This window comes from Siniperca chuatsi, linkage group LG15 (assembly GCF_020085105.1).
Source record: "Siniperca chuatsi isolate FFG_IHB_CAS linkage group LG15, ASM2008510v1, whole genome shotgun sequence".
NCBI classification, from domain to species: Eukaryota; Metazoa; Chordata; class Actinopteri; order Centrarchiformes; family Sinipercidae; genus Siniperca; species Siniperca chuatsi.
The window spans coordinates 27,081,537-27,097,773 of record NC_058056.1 but is presented as its reverse complement, the minus strand read 5'-3'; the positions used below and the strand labels follow the sequence as shown (position 1 = coordinate 27,097,773).

Genomic DNA, 16,237 nt, shown 5'->3' with positions numbered 1-16,237 from the left:
TTTGCTTGATAAGTCACTTAAACAATTGATCAATTTCTAAAATTGCCATTTATTTTCTAACAACTGACAAACCGATGAATCATTTCACCTAGAGCTGGGTTTCATTTCAATACCAATGCTGTTCCGATACCTGAGTTTCAGTATAGATACTGAGACAAGGCTTTTTTGATGCCTTATTTTGAGAAATATAAGATACTTTTTTTTTCATGTAACAAAAGAAACTAAATGTTAAATATTGCCTAAACACAAGCAGCCGTACAAGAACTTTGCTGAGGAAAATAGTCAACAAGATTGCCAAGCTGACCAGAAATTCGATGCCAACTTTGGGTAGTTGACAGTTTTTCATATTCTGTACTACAGACACATTTCAGTCAGTACTAATAAAAGTGTTGAGGTTAGATAACACTAACACCAACTTTCAGCTTGACCATACTTTGAGTAATGTCTATACTGCACTTCCAAGAGATAACCCCTCAATCAAACAGTATGGGTGGTATTATGACATCATTTTCCTTAAAGTGATTAAGTTTGAGTTTCTGTAGGTGACACTCAGAAACAAAACAAATCCTTTTCTGTGAATATTTTTTCCAGAGAAAGACACACTATTAAATGGGCCACCATAAAGGGGAGGAGTGCTTCAACAGTTTGACTTTCACCCCCAATTAATGTGACAAGTGTCTGATGGAAAAACAACAATAACACAATATAATAGTGAATGTTTCAATGACTCCCTTTGGGACAGTCTCTTTCCTCCTACCTGGCTCAGAGGTCGAACAGAGCAGCAGCTCTGCAGTTGGCAGAGATTCGGTATCTTATTTTAGCAGACATTAGCAGGGTGGATCTCTGCAGACAAATGGGTTTGAACACAGTTTTTCCACTGAAGGAGGGTCTTTCTAACCGCTGGGTTATCACGCCAACTCACTTACAACTCTCTACATTCACAGGATGACCCCACCCTCTGAGCTATAAACTAAAATATGTTATACAGGCAGATTAAACCCCTACCAAGGCAACCAGGGTGTATATGAAGACTACCTCAACCCCTACCTAGGTTCCCAAAGAAAGAAACAACCTGAAAGGTCTCATCGCGTTGTAAAAGCTCGTAAATTGTCTGGATATGAAACACCTTATACAACAGCAGGCTTTAAAAAAAGCACAAAGATGTTCTCGCTGCGTCTGGTGAGAAATGATATTCCAGAAAAAGAAGGGAGGGGAAAAGCTGTTAAATCCACCCAACAGACCGTCTGGACTTAGAGGGTTTCACGGCACTAGCCATGAAATCTCCAATACACTGCTGTCAGCTGGCAGGCGTCCGCACATCCACACACATACAGCGCTGGGATTAATCCTAAATTTGGTTGGCAGCCACCAACGGGCTCATGTAGATCCAGCTGAATATCAAAACATATTCGGAAGGGATTTTCAGGACAGGAATTAACAGCCACAGAACGAAAAGAGCTCAGACACAAACACTACCTTCAAAACAGAACCGAATACTCATTGTAAACACTGGTAGGAACTCAGGAAATACCTCCTTTTAATGTACATACTATACATGTGCTGCACATATGGCTTCAGATGGTGGAGGGAGGAGGAGAGAAGAGGGAATAAGGTGGTAAGACATGTGTTTTCAGTCTTGTGATTGAAGTGATTTTTATGTCAACAGCTGAGAGGTTCCTACATTCATTTAGCCACAGTGGGTACGATTACAAAACAACTGATCTAAACAAGATCTAAATACCTTAAAGAGCCATTCTCTAACTTTCACAAATACTAGAACTGATCCTGAATTGAGCACACAATAAAAAAAAACTTGAGTTGAGTGTCTGAGCCAAAACTATCCCCCCCTCCGAACACACAAACACGCACCAGCAAAAACTCGACAGGAAACATCACATCATCAGATATTTAAAAGAATTTGACTGGGGGAAAAGTTACGTTGAGGTCTTTCGGCAAGAGACGCTTTTGCTTCTTAGAGCATATTCAAAGGCACTAAACATGGAAGAGAGTACTGAATCATGAGTAAATACATTATGCAACAAGCTCATAAAAAAATTAAATATGCTTAAAATATTCATTTCGGGGGTCAGAAGAAAAAAAAGTACCAGTTTGAGTAGCTGCTTGAGTCTTTAATAGGCAGAGAGGAAACTTTATGCCCTATATGGCTAAATGTGTGGAGCAAGGCATTCAAAACTGTTTGAATCTCACTACAGTCATCCATAAATAAAATAAACCCTCCTAAAATGCTCAGACACACTTTGGATTAAGTGTCTACCACATGGTGTATATATATCTATCAGACTGATCCATGACTTCACTGAGGAATCTTTCCAACTTTGGGGGAGGCCTTCTTTACGACAGCTGGGAAGGAAGCCAGACACATACCCAGCATGCATTTGGTTCCTGTATCACCAGTAGGAGCTACACATGTCCAGACAGGCCGTGGGCCTTATTTTAAATCTTTATCTATCTTAAGTCCTTTGAGCGTGTTTGCTCTTCTGATACAACCGCTGACGTCTGAAGTTGGCTAATTAAGCAGTTGCTAGGGAGTTGAGGGGGGTGATGAGCCTGATTTCTTATTCACATTTCCAACCCACTATTAACAATCATTTTCAAGCAACCTGAAGTTTGCTCGATGTACTCGATGTTTTTCCCCAAAAGGTTAAAAAGTTTTGAAAATTGAAAACAACATTTGACCTTGAGGCTGGCTGATGGGAGAGAGTATTACTGACAGCTCAGACTGTTACTTTCAGCTATGGTCGCACCTAATGATTGTTTTCATTAATGATAAATCTGCACACACAATCACTATTTCCCAGATCCTAAAGTGACATATTCAGATAGCTTTTGAAATAGTTTTGTCCAATTAACAGTAAAAAAAAACCCAGATAGATAATTTACAATGATATAGAACAAAGAAAAGCAGCAAATCCTCACATTTGAGAAGGTGGAACCAGCAAATATTTGGCGGTTTTGCTGTTATAACATTTTTTTTTGTGCCATAATTGTTTCAGCTGTACTTTCAGCCACAACAAAGCTCTAATAACCCAACGATACTTCAGCAGTCACCAGGCACTTCTAAACTTTTTCACATCTGCAACTTTTCTTACATGTTCTTACGGGGACCATCACATTTTCTTTTCTCCTTTCTTGCACAGTTGATTAATCGATGGCACATACCTACCTCTTTACTGCCATTCCTCAATTGTTTTTTTAATCTCCGAAATCTTTTACCATCTTATTTTATAATCATTCCAGCAATGCTTTGGCAACACATCAAATGCCATGCCGATAAAGCTCATTGAATTGAAATTGACTTGTACTTAATGGCAGCCTGGAAGGCTGGCTGACAGACCAGACAAAACATGTTTGATGGGTGACATCAGAGCCGAGAAGTGAATCTTCTTAGAATTTAGATCCATGTGCTTCCCCCTCCCGCCTTAAATCATCCGTCCTTCTCTCATTCAATTACTCATTTGGAAATACATGAGAGGGATTTTCACAGCAAATAACCACAAGCTTTTGCATGTAACAACAAACCAGCTGTACCTTGCAAGAGTTGCAAAATACCAGAGAGAGCCTGGTTGCACCTGAACGCACAGGCAGAAGACAGAGAGAAAGAAAAAATGAACAAAAACAACAGAAGAGAGTGGGATATAAGAGGGAAACTGATGAAAACGTATGACTCACCTGTGCGCTCGATGTAGTCGACGCATTTCTCGATGAAGAGTGGGATGGGTCGATCCGGGGTCACCAGGTTCTGCAGGGGAACGCCAAAGTAGTTGCTCTCCCACGTTCTCCGGGTAGGGGGGTATAGAGGCTTGGGGGGCTTGGAAGATTTCTGCTATAAGGGGGGATGAGATGAGATGGTAAGGGAGAGGAGAGTAAGGGTGAATTTGATTGGTAAGAGAAATAATAAAGGAAGGAAGGAGGTGGAAAGGAGAGGAAAGAGACAAGAGGATGACAAAGGAGGGAGGACAGGAGGAGAAAGGGGGATGGAAAGGAGGGAGAGAGATTAGAAAACAGGTAGAGAAAGGAGAAGAGAAGAACAGACAGGGAGGGGTATTCAAAGAAAAGGAGAGGGAGAAATTGGGGAAGAAGGGAGGAAAAAATGTGGAAATAGAGAGGGATTGAAAAAAGGAGAGAAGGAAAGAGAATGTAAAAGTAAACAGTAAATAGCAAGTTTAAAGAGGAGATTGAGGGACAGGAAAAGAGGAAAGAAGACAAATGGGATGGTGAAGGAGAAACAAGTAGGTAGGGATGATGATAAGGGAAAAAATTAGTTTTAAAGAGAAAAGGAAGCGCATGTGGAGATAGAAAGAAGATGGAATGAAAGAAAAGGGAATTGAGAGGCACGAGGGAGGGCAGAAATGGAGGAGGAGAGAGGGTGATGAGACGGCAGAACATATCAGAGAAGAAGAAGAGGGCAATCGGGAGATAGATCAGAAGGAAAGTTAGTGGGATGAAGGGAGAGAGAGGCAGAAAGCAGAGGGAGGTCCATGTGGAGGAAGACGAGAAGAAAGAAGGCAACAGAGGAAAACCGTTATTCAAGACCGAAGCTGGGACGAGTAACGAGGTAGCTTTGATTTCCCACACTCCTCTGCTCTTCAAAGTGTTGTCATGCCTACAGTGGTTCGGGCTCCTGTCTAATTGGCCAGGACGTCGACTAAACACCTTCCATTTTGTACCTTGTGGTTCCCCTTTCGCTCTCTTCTGTGATTATCAAAGACATTTTGAATGTTCCAACAATGCCCTGCATTCATGCAGCCATGTAGTGCCGACGGCTGTTTCTATACTGATTTGCACACTATTATCTGATTTGCGCCAGCATGCTCACTCGCATGCATGTGTGTTGGTGCACAACTGCTAAATAGCAGTATTGCCAACAGACAGATTTGTTGTGAATTACATTTTTCAAGTGACTACAAACATTTTTAAACAAAATCAGATGTTGCTGCTTAAGATTTGCAGTATTTGAAATAATAAGTTAGTTTGAACCATGCTATTTATTTATAAAAACTGTCTGAGGATCCATTTTGAGCACCTAGCACTGACTTGGAAGTAGTTCATATTGCCATTTTAGACTTCAGTCTTTTATCTCTAATGCGAATGCACCTGTAAGTAATATGTTAGGAATTTGTATATTGGTGCATGAACATACTCGTGTGTGGGTGTGTGTTCATGCACTGTACGCTAATGTGTGCTTTTAACTGAATTTTAAACAAAGCCGTCCATATTTTTTTCCATTTGTACATGTTTGTCTACAGAAAAGTGCTAATTTAATTGCCCCATGTGTATGCATACAGTATTTGTCTTGGCGTTTAGATGATAGTGGATGGATCAAACGCACTTGCTCATATATTCGTGTATGTGCTCAGCAGTCTCAGACAAGCCTTTAGAGAGCTGTTGTAAAGGATAAGCAGGCATCTTATCACAGACGCAGCCTCTACTTTGAGATTATACAGACAGAGCCCTACTGTTTTGAACAGTGCGTCTTTTTATCAGTCTTTTTATTGGTTGTCTGGGGCCTGTAAGGTGCGGAGGCTCATAAACCATTTCAGCAGTAGGGCCAATCAATCAATTATCAAATTAGTTTTTTCTCACCATGAGTCCCAGGTCTATTAAAAACAGAAATCTGCTCATATCTCATACCCACACACTACTATACACACTCTCTTCTGCTCTCATTCACATACACACTCTTTCATTCTCTCACTCATAGTCAATGCACTGAAGCTCTCTTTCAATCATTAAAAAAAAAAAACACAAGAAAGCTTTGGCTCAGTGTCTTGGGCACTATAATATCTTTGCTGTCTTGCTTCTTTCTCTCTTTTGTTACTCTATAAAGCACTTTCAAACCATCCTGTTTGCTAAAAGCAGTTGATAAAACTGACCTAACAGACAAGACCCACCTTTTTCGGTTCCTTTGGAGTCTTGGGCGTCTTCTTCTTCTTCATCTTCTTGTCCTCCTGCTCAGGGTCGGAGGTGATGGCGGGGTTATCTATCCCACCCTTCCAGGGGTCGGCAGGAGAGAGCAGTGGGTCCTCCTCGCTGCCCCGGTGGGCTCTTCCCTTTTTCTTTTTCTGCGTGGCGGGGCCAGACTCCTCCCCGTCGCTGTCAGAGTGGAATCGTCTTTGGTAGGCCTTTGTCTTGCTGAACAGGATTTTAGAACGATGTTTGTATTTTGAGGGCCGCCGTCCAGCCTGAGACTTCCTGTCAAATCCATTCTCTTCCTCTCCTCCATGGAGGCCATGTAACCCACCAAAGGAGTTTCTGATTTTGACCAGACGGCTGTGTGTGTCATCAGGCACAGCATATATGTCGTCGTTGTGGAAGCCCCTGGACCTTAGCAAGGTGTCCACAGGGTCTGCATAGTTGTCTGACGGATCCACGTCTTCGGTGTGTGTTATTGGGCCACGCAGCATTCTACGGTTGCTTCGCATGCCAGCCTCAATGGTTTTGAGCAGGTTGGGGTCCAGCTTTTTGACATTAGGTTTGGGGAGCACTGGTTTGGGCCGGACAGGTGGAGGCACTTTGTGGTTGCGTTCAAGGTCTCCAACAGGCGTGCTATGGACTGGGTACTCATTTCCTTCTAGGTCGATCCGGTACTTGGCCCGCTCGCTTGGTGTGGGGAGAAGCTGAACGTCATCACCTATTGGACTATAAGGTGGGGGGGCCTCATTATCATCGTCAGATTCTGGGTAATAGGTGTTGTAGGCCGGGGAATGGCTATGGGGCGAGGTGGGGAACACGTCTTCACTGGCACCAGTGGTGCACTCCCGTGATGAGCTGTCAAATAGGAAGGAACTCTCAATGCTGAGCTTTTTCTCCAGGACTTCATTGAAGAAGGGTGTAAAAACCTCTGTCTGCCGATGATACTGTGACAGTGAGTAAAGTGCTGTAAACTTGGCAGCAATCTCTGTGGCAATGTGCTCCCCCTCCGTCATCAACTCCTTTATGGCATCATTCTCAAAGAAGTCTGCCTGGCTGTCTGTGATTGCCACCATCTGGACAGGGATCACGTCCTGGACTTCAGCCAAGAACGCCCGCAGAGTCGCCATAGAAGCTTTTCGTTTGGCAGAGTAGACCAAAATGTAGCCGTGCACCAGTTCATCTTTGCGGACACCAATAGCAGAGTGGTAAGAGAGAACAGTGACCTGGATCCTCCTCCTGCTGTCCCCGATGATCTTGTCCAGTATCAGTGTGTTGCTCTGGCCTGGCTGCCCTGCACTACAGCAATGTGAGTCTAGGAAAGGCGAGAGGATGAGGTCAACGCTGAAAGGATCCCAGCACATGGCGCACATGACTATCCTAAGGTCCGTCTCTGACATATCTTTGATACAGGGCAGGGGGGCCAAGACATCAAAGTTATGCTTTAGCCCCTCCAGCACTGCTCGGAGACCCTGCTTAATTTGGAACTCTGTGAATTTACGTGGAAAGGCCCCAGAGGGGATGTCAACAAAGGTGCACTGCAACTTGTTTGCCAGCTGTTGGCCCTGGTGCCTCAGGATAGGTATATTTTTGCAAACACTGTCCCTCTGATTTGCCAGGATGAGAATGAATGGTAGTGGCTGAGCAAACCTATCTCTCCTACTCTGTGCTATCTCCGCTCTGATCCTGCCTATGCAATCTCCAATACAGTTGAGGGACTCTATGGAGCTGAACACACAAAAGCAGCCATGTGGCTTGAAAGTGTTGACCCACGTATGGCTGAAGAGCAGTGTGGAGTTGACATCCACAGGCAGAAGCTCCAGTTCGTAAATTTTACCATCCAGGGTGTACTCATCATCTGTGGACTGAGCTCGGATCTCATTGGCTAGTTCCTGTGAGAGACCCTCCCTTCCCAGGAGGCAAAGGTTGATCTTGTCGATGTTGGCACTGTTATAGTAAAGATTAGAGCGTCCGTGGTCGAGCTGCACCAGCCTGTTTGCTAAAACCTGCTCCACTTTCAGATCCACACAGTTCTGCCCGCTCAGGCATGTCTCCTTAGTGGGATGGTAAACAAACCCAATGTGTTTGAGGAGGAGCGACTCTCTATCTGGGGCAAGTTTCTGCAGAGCTCTGTATCTGGGCTCCTCATTCAGCACACTGTGAATTTCACTCATCTTGTTGCAGCTGGGGGTGGCATTCAGATCCAAGTCATAGAATAGCTCAGCATGTTCAAAAAGCATTTCCTGAAAATCTTCTTTGGCCCTTTCAACTATTTCCTGCTGGTGTCTACAATAAACATCCCTCCTATCTGATTCTGTGATGTACTTGTAAGCCTCGTCCTCCATGACAAAGCACATGACTTCCTCCCAAGGCTGCCCTGCACTGATAAAATGAACCCTCTCCAGCGTCTTCTTGAACCTCTCTTTCATCTCCACCCTTCTCTTCTCAGACAGCAGGTGCTGGACGTGGTTATGGTAAATTCTCTCACCATCGGGTGTATCGAGGAGGTCAAAGGGTATCCTGCGGTCACTGATGTCGATGTGGTCTGTCTCATCCCACGGCGTATGTTCCAGAACCACAAACCAGTACTGGAAATCATGCCGGTTCCGGATCACACTCTGTGCCTCAGGCCATGAGAGGCGTTCAACCTCCTCCAGGTTACTGAGGAGGTTGTTAAGGGTTTTCGGTAGTGTTGTCAGGTACTCCTCCCTCCTCCTCTTGATGTGCTCTTGCTTCAGTTGTGCAATGTGCTTTGTGAACATGTTACATGCTTTCTTGGTGCCCTCCAAGGTAATGAACTCGTCATATTCATGTTGGCCCTTCAGATTATCAACCACTTTTTTCCACGTGGTGTGATAATCTCTCACCGTGTGCACCATCAATTTCTCAAATTTATCTGTTACTGAGGCAACAAGCTGCCGTTGGACTTTATAGGCCTCCAGGTATGGCACAGTTTTTGGCTTCCCCCTTGTTTTATCCAGCTGCTGGATGAGGGCGTTGAAGCAGAGCTCCACATTGACGTTGGAGCGTCCTGACGTCTCAATTAGCAGCAGGTTCTTCTTGCTGGCGACAAAGCCCTGCAGGTCCCTAAGGTGCTGGTCCACACATTCATCACATTTTGTGGCAGCGACGACAATAGGCTTCTTTGACTTCACAATTTGGGAGTAGAGGCTGTTGACAAACTTAATTTGGTCATCAAACTTCCTATTGCAACCCTTGCTAACATCGATGCAGAGCATAAAGCCATCAATGTTCAGCTTCCCATCAGGCATCTGCTTCTGGTCAAAGTCCTGCTCCAAGCCCAGCTGATCCGTGCAGATGTACATAAGCTTCTCTGCCGACTGGAGCTTGGTCTGTGCCGCCCGTTTGGTGTACGGCTGCAGGTTCGTACTCCGATGCGGAAGAAACGTCTGGTCATCAATGAACTCTGTTTGTTCGATGACTTGGATTTTACAGTCCAACCCATCGTCCCCTCGATGGGACACCTCCCCCCAGTACAGGAAGTGGTCATTGTTAACCACACGTCCCCCAAAGTCTATTGTGCTCAGCACTGAGGTGTGCTCCGAGTAGTAGCTGTCCGCATCAGGACGCACATATCGGTTGCATAGGCAGGACTTGCCCACGCCACAATTTCCCTTCTCTTTCTCCGTCCCCGAGAGGCCAACCACACTGACGGCGAATGTCGGGGGGCGGGCATCCTTGTTCTTGGCCATTATATCCCCCCACTCATCGCTAACTTGGTCACTTCCAGGAAAAAAGGTCAGGATATCATTCCAGGTCTGCTTGTCAGTGGTACAGAGGCACATTCATTCTGATTTTCCCTTGGTAGTGGTAAATCCCCCTCCAAATCTATGTATTTCTCTCAGTTTCTATCCTGGGTCTTCTTTAAGCTGGGATAGAACAGCTGGCTTCTCCTTTTATCATCTGCCTGCAAGACATGGAATTCACAATTAGGAAAAGATAAAGGCAAAACAAACAAAAACATATTTGTACTGATTTGTCCTCAGAGCACTTCAGTCTTCTTATCACAAATAATATAATTAGCTTTTTGTTTCTCTGCATATTCCTCTGGGATACACATGTACATGTGTGCATGGTGTAGTGATTCAAAACAAATCAGACATGTTAATCTGGCATTACACAGAGTTATCAGAAAATTAGACAAAAGGTACACATTATTACACGTGTGTAGGACAAAATAATCCCTCCTAAATTGTAAAAGCTTATTAAAAAAGGTATTTGATTGGCCTTTCATGTATTAGTAATAAAAGGCGCTGGTCTTAAAACACTACCGTAATAGGTTTATAATATAAAAATGTGATGAAAAAGCCTCCTGCATTTCTCAAAACAAAGAGAACTTTTGGTTTTGGTTTTAAAAACTGCAATATCAAAATGGAATTTTGAGAAGACAAAAAACAAAGTGTCACAGAACAACTTATGTAAGAGAAAGGGAGAGTAATTCAATCATGGACCGTGCTCAGCAATGTCACTTTTCCCCTCACAGAGAAAAAGAAGTGCTTTCAACCAATTTGTGCAGAGGCAGGATAAAAATGGCATGCAACTCCAGCCCTTTGACAGCCACTGACCTAGAAATGATTTGCTTCGCTGTGAGAATGAAACAGAGAAAATAAATCAGTTCACAGATTTGCTATCATCATCGGCACATCCTGGGGCTACATGATTAAGGCTAAACGTATAATCCTGATTATTTTGCCTGTCGTTCTCGTTATATAATTTGCCTGACATGATTATTAATCCTAATTAGCAGTCTTGATTATTTGTGGGACAAAATTATTTTGCTGCTTGCACCTCGCCTATTCAACATTAACAACCAGGTGAAATAAAATGTTTCACTACTGACAATACCAATATTTAGAAAATACAGATTGTAAAAAGACTAAAAATGTGGCAAATGAATCTGATTGACTGTGCAACCTTTCTGTCAGTATTATCTGGGATTGCCACAGTCAAATAAGCCTGAACCCTTCCATGACCTAACTAGAGGCTGATAACTGATAACTGCTGAGAGAATTGGAGTCATTGTTGTGTTTTATAGAACGATGGCAATCGGCCAGTGAATTTGCCTGTGTGAGCTGAACTGCTAGCTGCAGCACGACGGCATGTGGAGCCTGAGAAACTGCACCAGAGTAGGAATTCGGTCCACCAAGACGAAGCGGTGACGTTTCCCCTGACTGTTTATAGATGCCAAGGTGATGTCGTCACCTGTGTGGGGGTTTTGTGCAGGAAAATAGACTTTTGTGAGTTCAGCAGATCTACAGCAAACCTTAAGAAACAACACTTATGGAAATGTATTCAGAATTCCAAAACAAGGATACATGGATGTTACACACTGAATTCAATTATCCAATATATAAAAGAGATCACGAAACCCATTTTCTCATTCATGAGACCACAAATACACTTGTGCATAATCTAAGAGTAAACTAGGGCAAATTTGCTCAATTACCTGCAGGAAATAGCTCCTGGTTGGTTGCCTCCAACCAGGAGCTCTTTGTCCCTCAAACACACCCAGGACATTAGATGATGTCAAAGAGCAAACCAACCAGCAGGTCTGTCAAGTTTATAAATCTAACCACTAGCCTCTATAACAGCCTCTGTAGCAGGCAGTCAAGGAGAAGTGTATCTGAGCTTATGAACAGATGAAGCACTCCACGTGTGCACATACACTTAGAGGTGACACTGATGCCCGCAAGCAAGGTATTCATGAGGGCAAAAACTAACAACTATTACCATTACTGACAGATGACTGACTGACTGATAATCATGTTCATGTTCGTTTATTAATTCATTGTTGACTTGCCCATCACAAATTAGTGACACACTTATTGCTGGTGACACTGCAACTATTAAAATGTGGAATCCTTACTTGGCAATAGACTAAAACCATCAATTCCAACTAACCAACTTATTATTACAGCTCTACATTCCTCCCCCGATTCCCATCCAAACCACAGTGTTTGAGAAGATCAGTCACCCAAATGCAAACATCTGTTTTGCATTTTCGTCAGCCAATATCAAAGTCTTATGTTCACGCTGCTGTCAACACACAGGGTCGATACAAGACTCATGAATAAATGTTAACATGTATGACGAGAGGAATGGTAGCAGTACAACCTGAATACTGTAAACACCTGGATGGAGCCTGTGATGGTCCCATTACTGCAAACAGCCAACGCTACAGCCCAAACTGCATTTGTGCTTCACTAATAGCTAAAAGTAGCCGTGTGCATCATGATTAGACTATTCACTGTGAGTGTGCAGGGGGGGATTAAGGTATCACTTGGCAAGCTGGTTTTAGAGATGACTAAATGCTGTTAAGCCCTGAAACACAGCAGAACACACTGCCGAGGATGGTAGACCTTTTAAAGCTGCAGCGGCTGGATTTTTAGGTAAAAATAAACTTGTTTTTTTTTCCAAAATCACAAAGCAAGACTCCAACAGAGAGGAGCACTCCATCTATTTTAAATGAGGCGCCACTGATTCATTATGTTTCCCCAGAAGAAATTCTGATCTTCTGATACAGACAACAACTGCCTCCTTTTAAGTAAAGAAAAATGGACTCCGCAAACATTACACATTTTCATCTGTCCTCTTACTATAAATCATGACAGACCAGCCAGGGCTGTGGCAGTTTACTGACCTCGCCTAACAGGATTTCTGGGTACTCACTTTTGAATTTTTAAAACATTACCTGTCACTACAATGTTTCAGCTGCTAGCGCACAAAGTTGCGTAATGCGGTTTTAAATTTCAGCTACGTCATCATCAGAGGAACTACAGTCGTAATACAAAGCACCAAAACATAACACAGAAACTACTCAAACTTTATGAAATGTTAGTCTCATAACGTATCCAAAATCCAACCGTTTTCTCTAGGAGTAGTCAGTCAGTCTGATTCAAGTGTGTAATAAGAGGTGAGACCACTCTTTTTATAAGTGGATTATGAATAATTTTGATATAACTAGATTTAGTGGTGACATTTTCTGACTGTCTAAGGATAGTATATCTTTCAATTCATCTTTGCCAGGTAAAATGAAGCTTTGATTGCATTGATTACTTTAATTCAAAGCTATGTGAAAGGTGCTTCTCCTTTAAAGAACCTCTTGTGTTTTTAAGCACAAAGCCCATTTAAAAAAAAAAAAAAAACTATGTCACCCTCCTCCAGAGTCAGGTCCAGACCTGAAGCCAAGCCTCACTCATCTGACTTCCCCTTCCGGAGGTGTCGATGATGTAACAACAACAGTTTATAGGCCAACTGATACGATCAATTATGCCATTACTCAGAACAGGGCTTGTCAGTGCCAATGCACTTGTGTAGTTTGTTGAAACTGATTGTAATATTGAATACACCATATTAGCATTTGCCAATATGCATTTTTGTACTGGTCTTAAAGCAGATGCAGGTGCAAAGCTTTTTTCAGACATGCCTTTTGCCTATTTCTATCAATTCTGATATTGCTAGAGCCGATATCAGCAACTAGGCATCTCTGCTTATACAAATGAATGTAAAACATCCTCTCACACGTTATCTGGATAGGAAATCAGAAAATTGCCAGCACGACAGTTGATGGGTATATCCAACTCAATACTACTCAGCAGATCAGAACAGCTTTGCTCCAAACACGCCATTCAAGAGAAAAGGCTGAGGAGAAAACCCCTGAACAGACCGACCGTGATGATAATGATGAACACTGTCGAATCATCCAGTGAGCCCTTGTAGATGATTAAAAAAAAAAGGATGACTCAGGATATTTTATAGGAGGAGTGCTTCCGAGAGGATTGCAAAGGGCTGGAGATAAAAGATAAAAGCCGAACTATCCCTTTAAAGAGAGTTTGGGTAAAGGGCAAAGGGAGCTGCAGCAGTCCCAGCCAATGCAAATGGCATGCAGAGCTGCAGCAGGACAAACCCACTGACCTGACTGACTGCTAGACACAGGATTTAAAAAAGTGAATAAGCTGCTAATGACAACTTCTCATCACAGCTGAGTCCCGTAAACAATCTGGTTAATGTTGGAAAATTCAATAACCTGCCCAGTGGCACCCCTGGACCTGACCCTCCATCCATCCATCCATCCATCCATCCATGATGCTAATGTTGGCGATTAGCAGGACATTAACGTTGAAAACTGGCAACCCAGCAACTTTCAAACGAACTCATAATAACGTTAGGTTTAAAAAAAAATAATAAAAAACTAAATGAAAAGATGATTAAAAAGCTAGCACAGTGTGACGGGTTTTGAACTGGGACGCCAGTGCAGTTTTTTTTTTTACGCTATGAATTTTGTTTTATTTCCAAAGTAATTTTATAAAGATTTCCCGTTTGAATCTATACGTTGTAATAAAACCCCAATGAAAAGGGTGGATATCACGTAAAACATCAAACTTTCTTGTGGGGGGAGAGAGAGAAAGGGGGCACAAGTTATGGGAGTTAACGTTACGGTTAATGACTTTGTTAAGCTTTAATTAAAACCAACAGACGTTAGTGTTAATGCGTCAATGCACCGTAGCTAACATTCAACCACAGGATTTGATACGGCGGTTATCAATTTCTCCTGGGAGGGGGGGGGGTCGAGGAAGAGATAACGAAACCCGGCTCGGCCTGGCTCGGCCCTGATACTCCAGGAGAGACAGAAGAAAACCCACCTTTCCAATTCCGATTAGCTAACATTAGCCGAGCTATGTTAGCCTCGCATGCCAAGAGGGAGAGGGATAGTCAGCTAGCTAGCGTTAGCAACACAAACCCCAGCCTAACGTTGGGAAGAAAGCAGTTTAAAAATCACAACCGGGGGCTGATTTAACAGCCCGGACTCACATTATCATCCCGGTTTCCTTGAACCAGGGATAGCGCAAACCCGGGTCAGAGGTTTAGCCCGCAGAAAAAGAGTGCTAGCTAAACGAATTAAGTCCCAATCCCAGTCCAAATACATTCCCCTACCCACCTATTAACATGGTCGCTCCCAGATCCACATACCACGGAAAAGAGGAGAAAGCATTCCCACATTACAGGGCAAAAAAACTCCTTTTTACAATCCACAATCTGCGGTCATTAGTGTCCTCCGACAAAACCCGAAGTTGGGTTCAGTTGACGGTGTGGTCCCCTGTAGTTCCAAACGGCCGGTTAGCACGTATTTTAGTGTATTTTGGTGTTGTTAGTGTGGTATGCGTTGTAAGCCGAAACCTGCGTCTCTCTGCTCCCTCCCCTCTCAGCAGCACTGCCAGGCAGTAATGGCGACTCTCTCTCTTCCACTCCCCGCACTCTGTGTCTATGTCGCTCTACCTTTCCATTCAGAGTCTCCCTCTCTCTCTCTCTCTCTCCCTCTCTCTCTCTCATGTCATATTCATATTATGTGGCAGTGCATGTAAAGCCATTTTTATTGGCATGCAAAATAGCAAAAGACATACAATGGGGATGCAACTTTAATTTGAAAGAAATGTACAGGGAACAACTTAAATTTAGCAATTTAAAACGTAGAATTGATCACGAGATAGGCAACATAAAACATAATTAATAAAAAAAACAAAACAAAACTATTTAGTATATATTATGTAAAACGGTCATTCGTCCAGGAGTGTTCCATCGTAGAAAAGGTTTCAGTCGTAGTCATCTGGAAGCTGTTTTTCAGAATCAAGACGTTTCGGCTCCCATCCGGAAGTCATTCTCAATTGTGAAAATGGTCCGAGAACTCAGAAATGTAAGCTACTCTGTGTTGCTTAAGCCCCGCCCTCAGGGAGGAGTCTACCTGAGTATCTGCTGTTTTACCTGCCTAGTTTCACCTGAAACTGCCCTTCTAAGAGTTGGTTTGAAAGAGGAGTCAAAGAAGCCATTTTTGTGAAAAAAGAAAACCCCTCTTTGAACAGAAATGGTGGTCTGAGAATATATCGCAGTGTATTAACACCATGGTCAGGCCAATCATATGCTAATCGGGTACTTAACAGTGATGAGGGAGGTGCAGCCAGAAAACTATTACTGATTACTGATTACTGGGCCATCTTGGAAACAAAATTAGGTCAGTTTCAGGTGAAACTAGGCAGGTAAACAGCAGAAACTCAGGTAGACTCCTCCCTGAGGGCGGGGCTTAAGCAACACAGAGTAGCTTACATTTCTGAGACCATTTTCACAATTGAGAATGACTTCCAGATGGGAGCCGAAACGTCTTGATTCTGAAAACAGTGTCCAGATGATTACGACTGAAACCTTTTCTACGATATATATTGTGTAAAAACTTATATCGAACATAATGCACATCAGTTGACATCCGCCTGTCATCCGCGGTTCAAAACCGTAG

General features: G+C 43.1%; 1 protein-coding gene across 6 annotated transcripts in view; it reads right to left on the bottom strand.

Annotated features, from left to right (window-relative positions):
• The window catches only part of arhgap5 (Rho GTPase activating protein 5), a 53,874-nt gene extending 38,670 nt beyond the window's left edge, over positions 1 to 15,204 (bottom strand). Inside the window, exons 1-3 of one of the 6 annotated variants that reach the window (XM_044167628.1) lie at positions 14,891 to 15,204; positions 5,913 to 9,859; positions 3,691 to 3,844 (exon numbers count right to left, since the gene is read on the bottom strand). In XM_044167628.1, coding sequence (XP_044023563.1) covers positions 3,691 to 3,844; positions 5,913 to 9,737 — 3,979 coding nt within the window. In that variant the 5' untranslated portion in view covers positions 9,738 to 9,859; positions 14,891 to 15,204. Of the gene's footprint in view, positions 1 to 3,690; positions 3,845 to 5,912; positions 9,860 to 14,594; positions 14,618 to 14,763; positions 14,786 to 14,890 lie in introns of those variants that run through there. The other 5 variants (XM_044167632.1, XM_044167629.1, XM_044167633.1 and 2 more) reach the window with 5 other exon arrangements.
• Between the last annotated feature and the right edge of the window lie 1,033 nt (positions 15,205 to 16,237).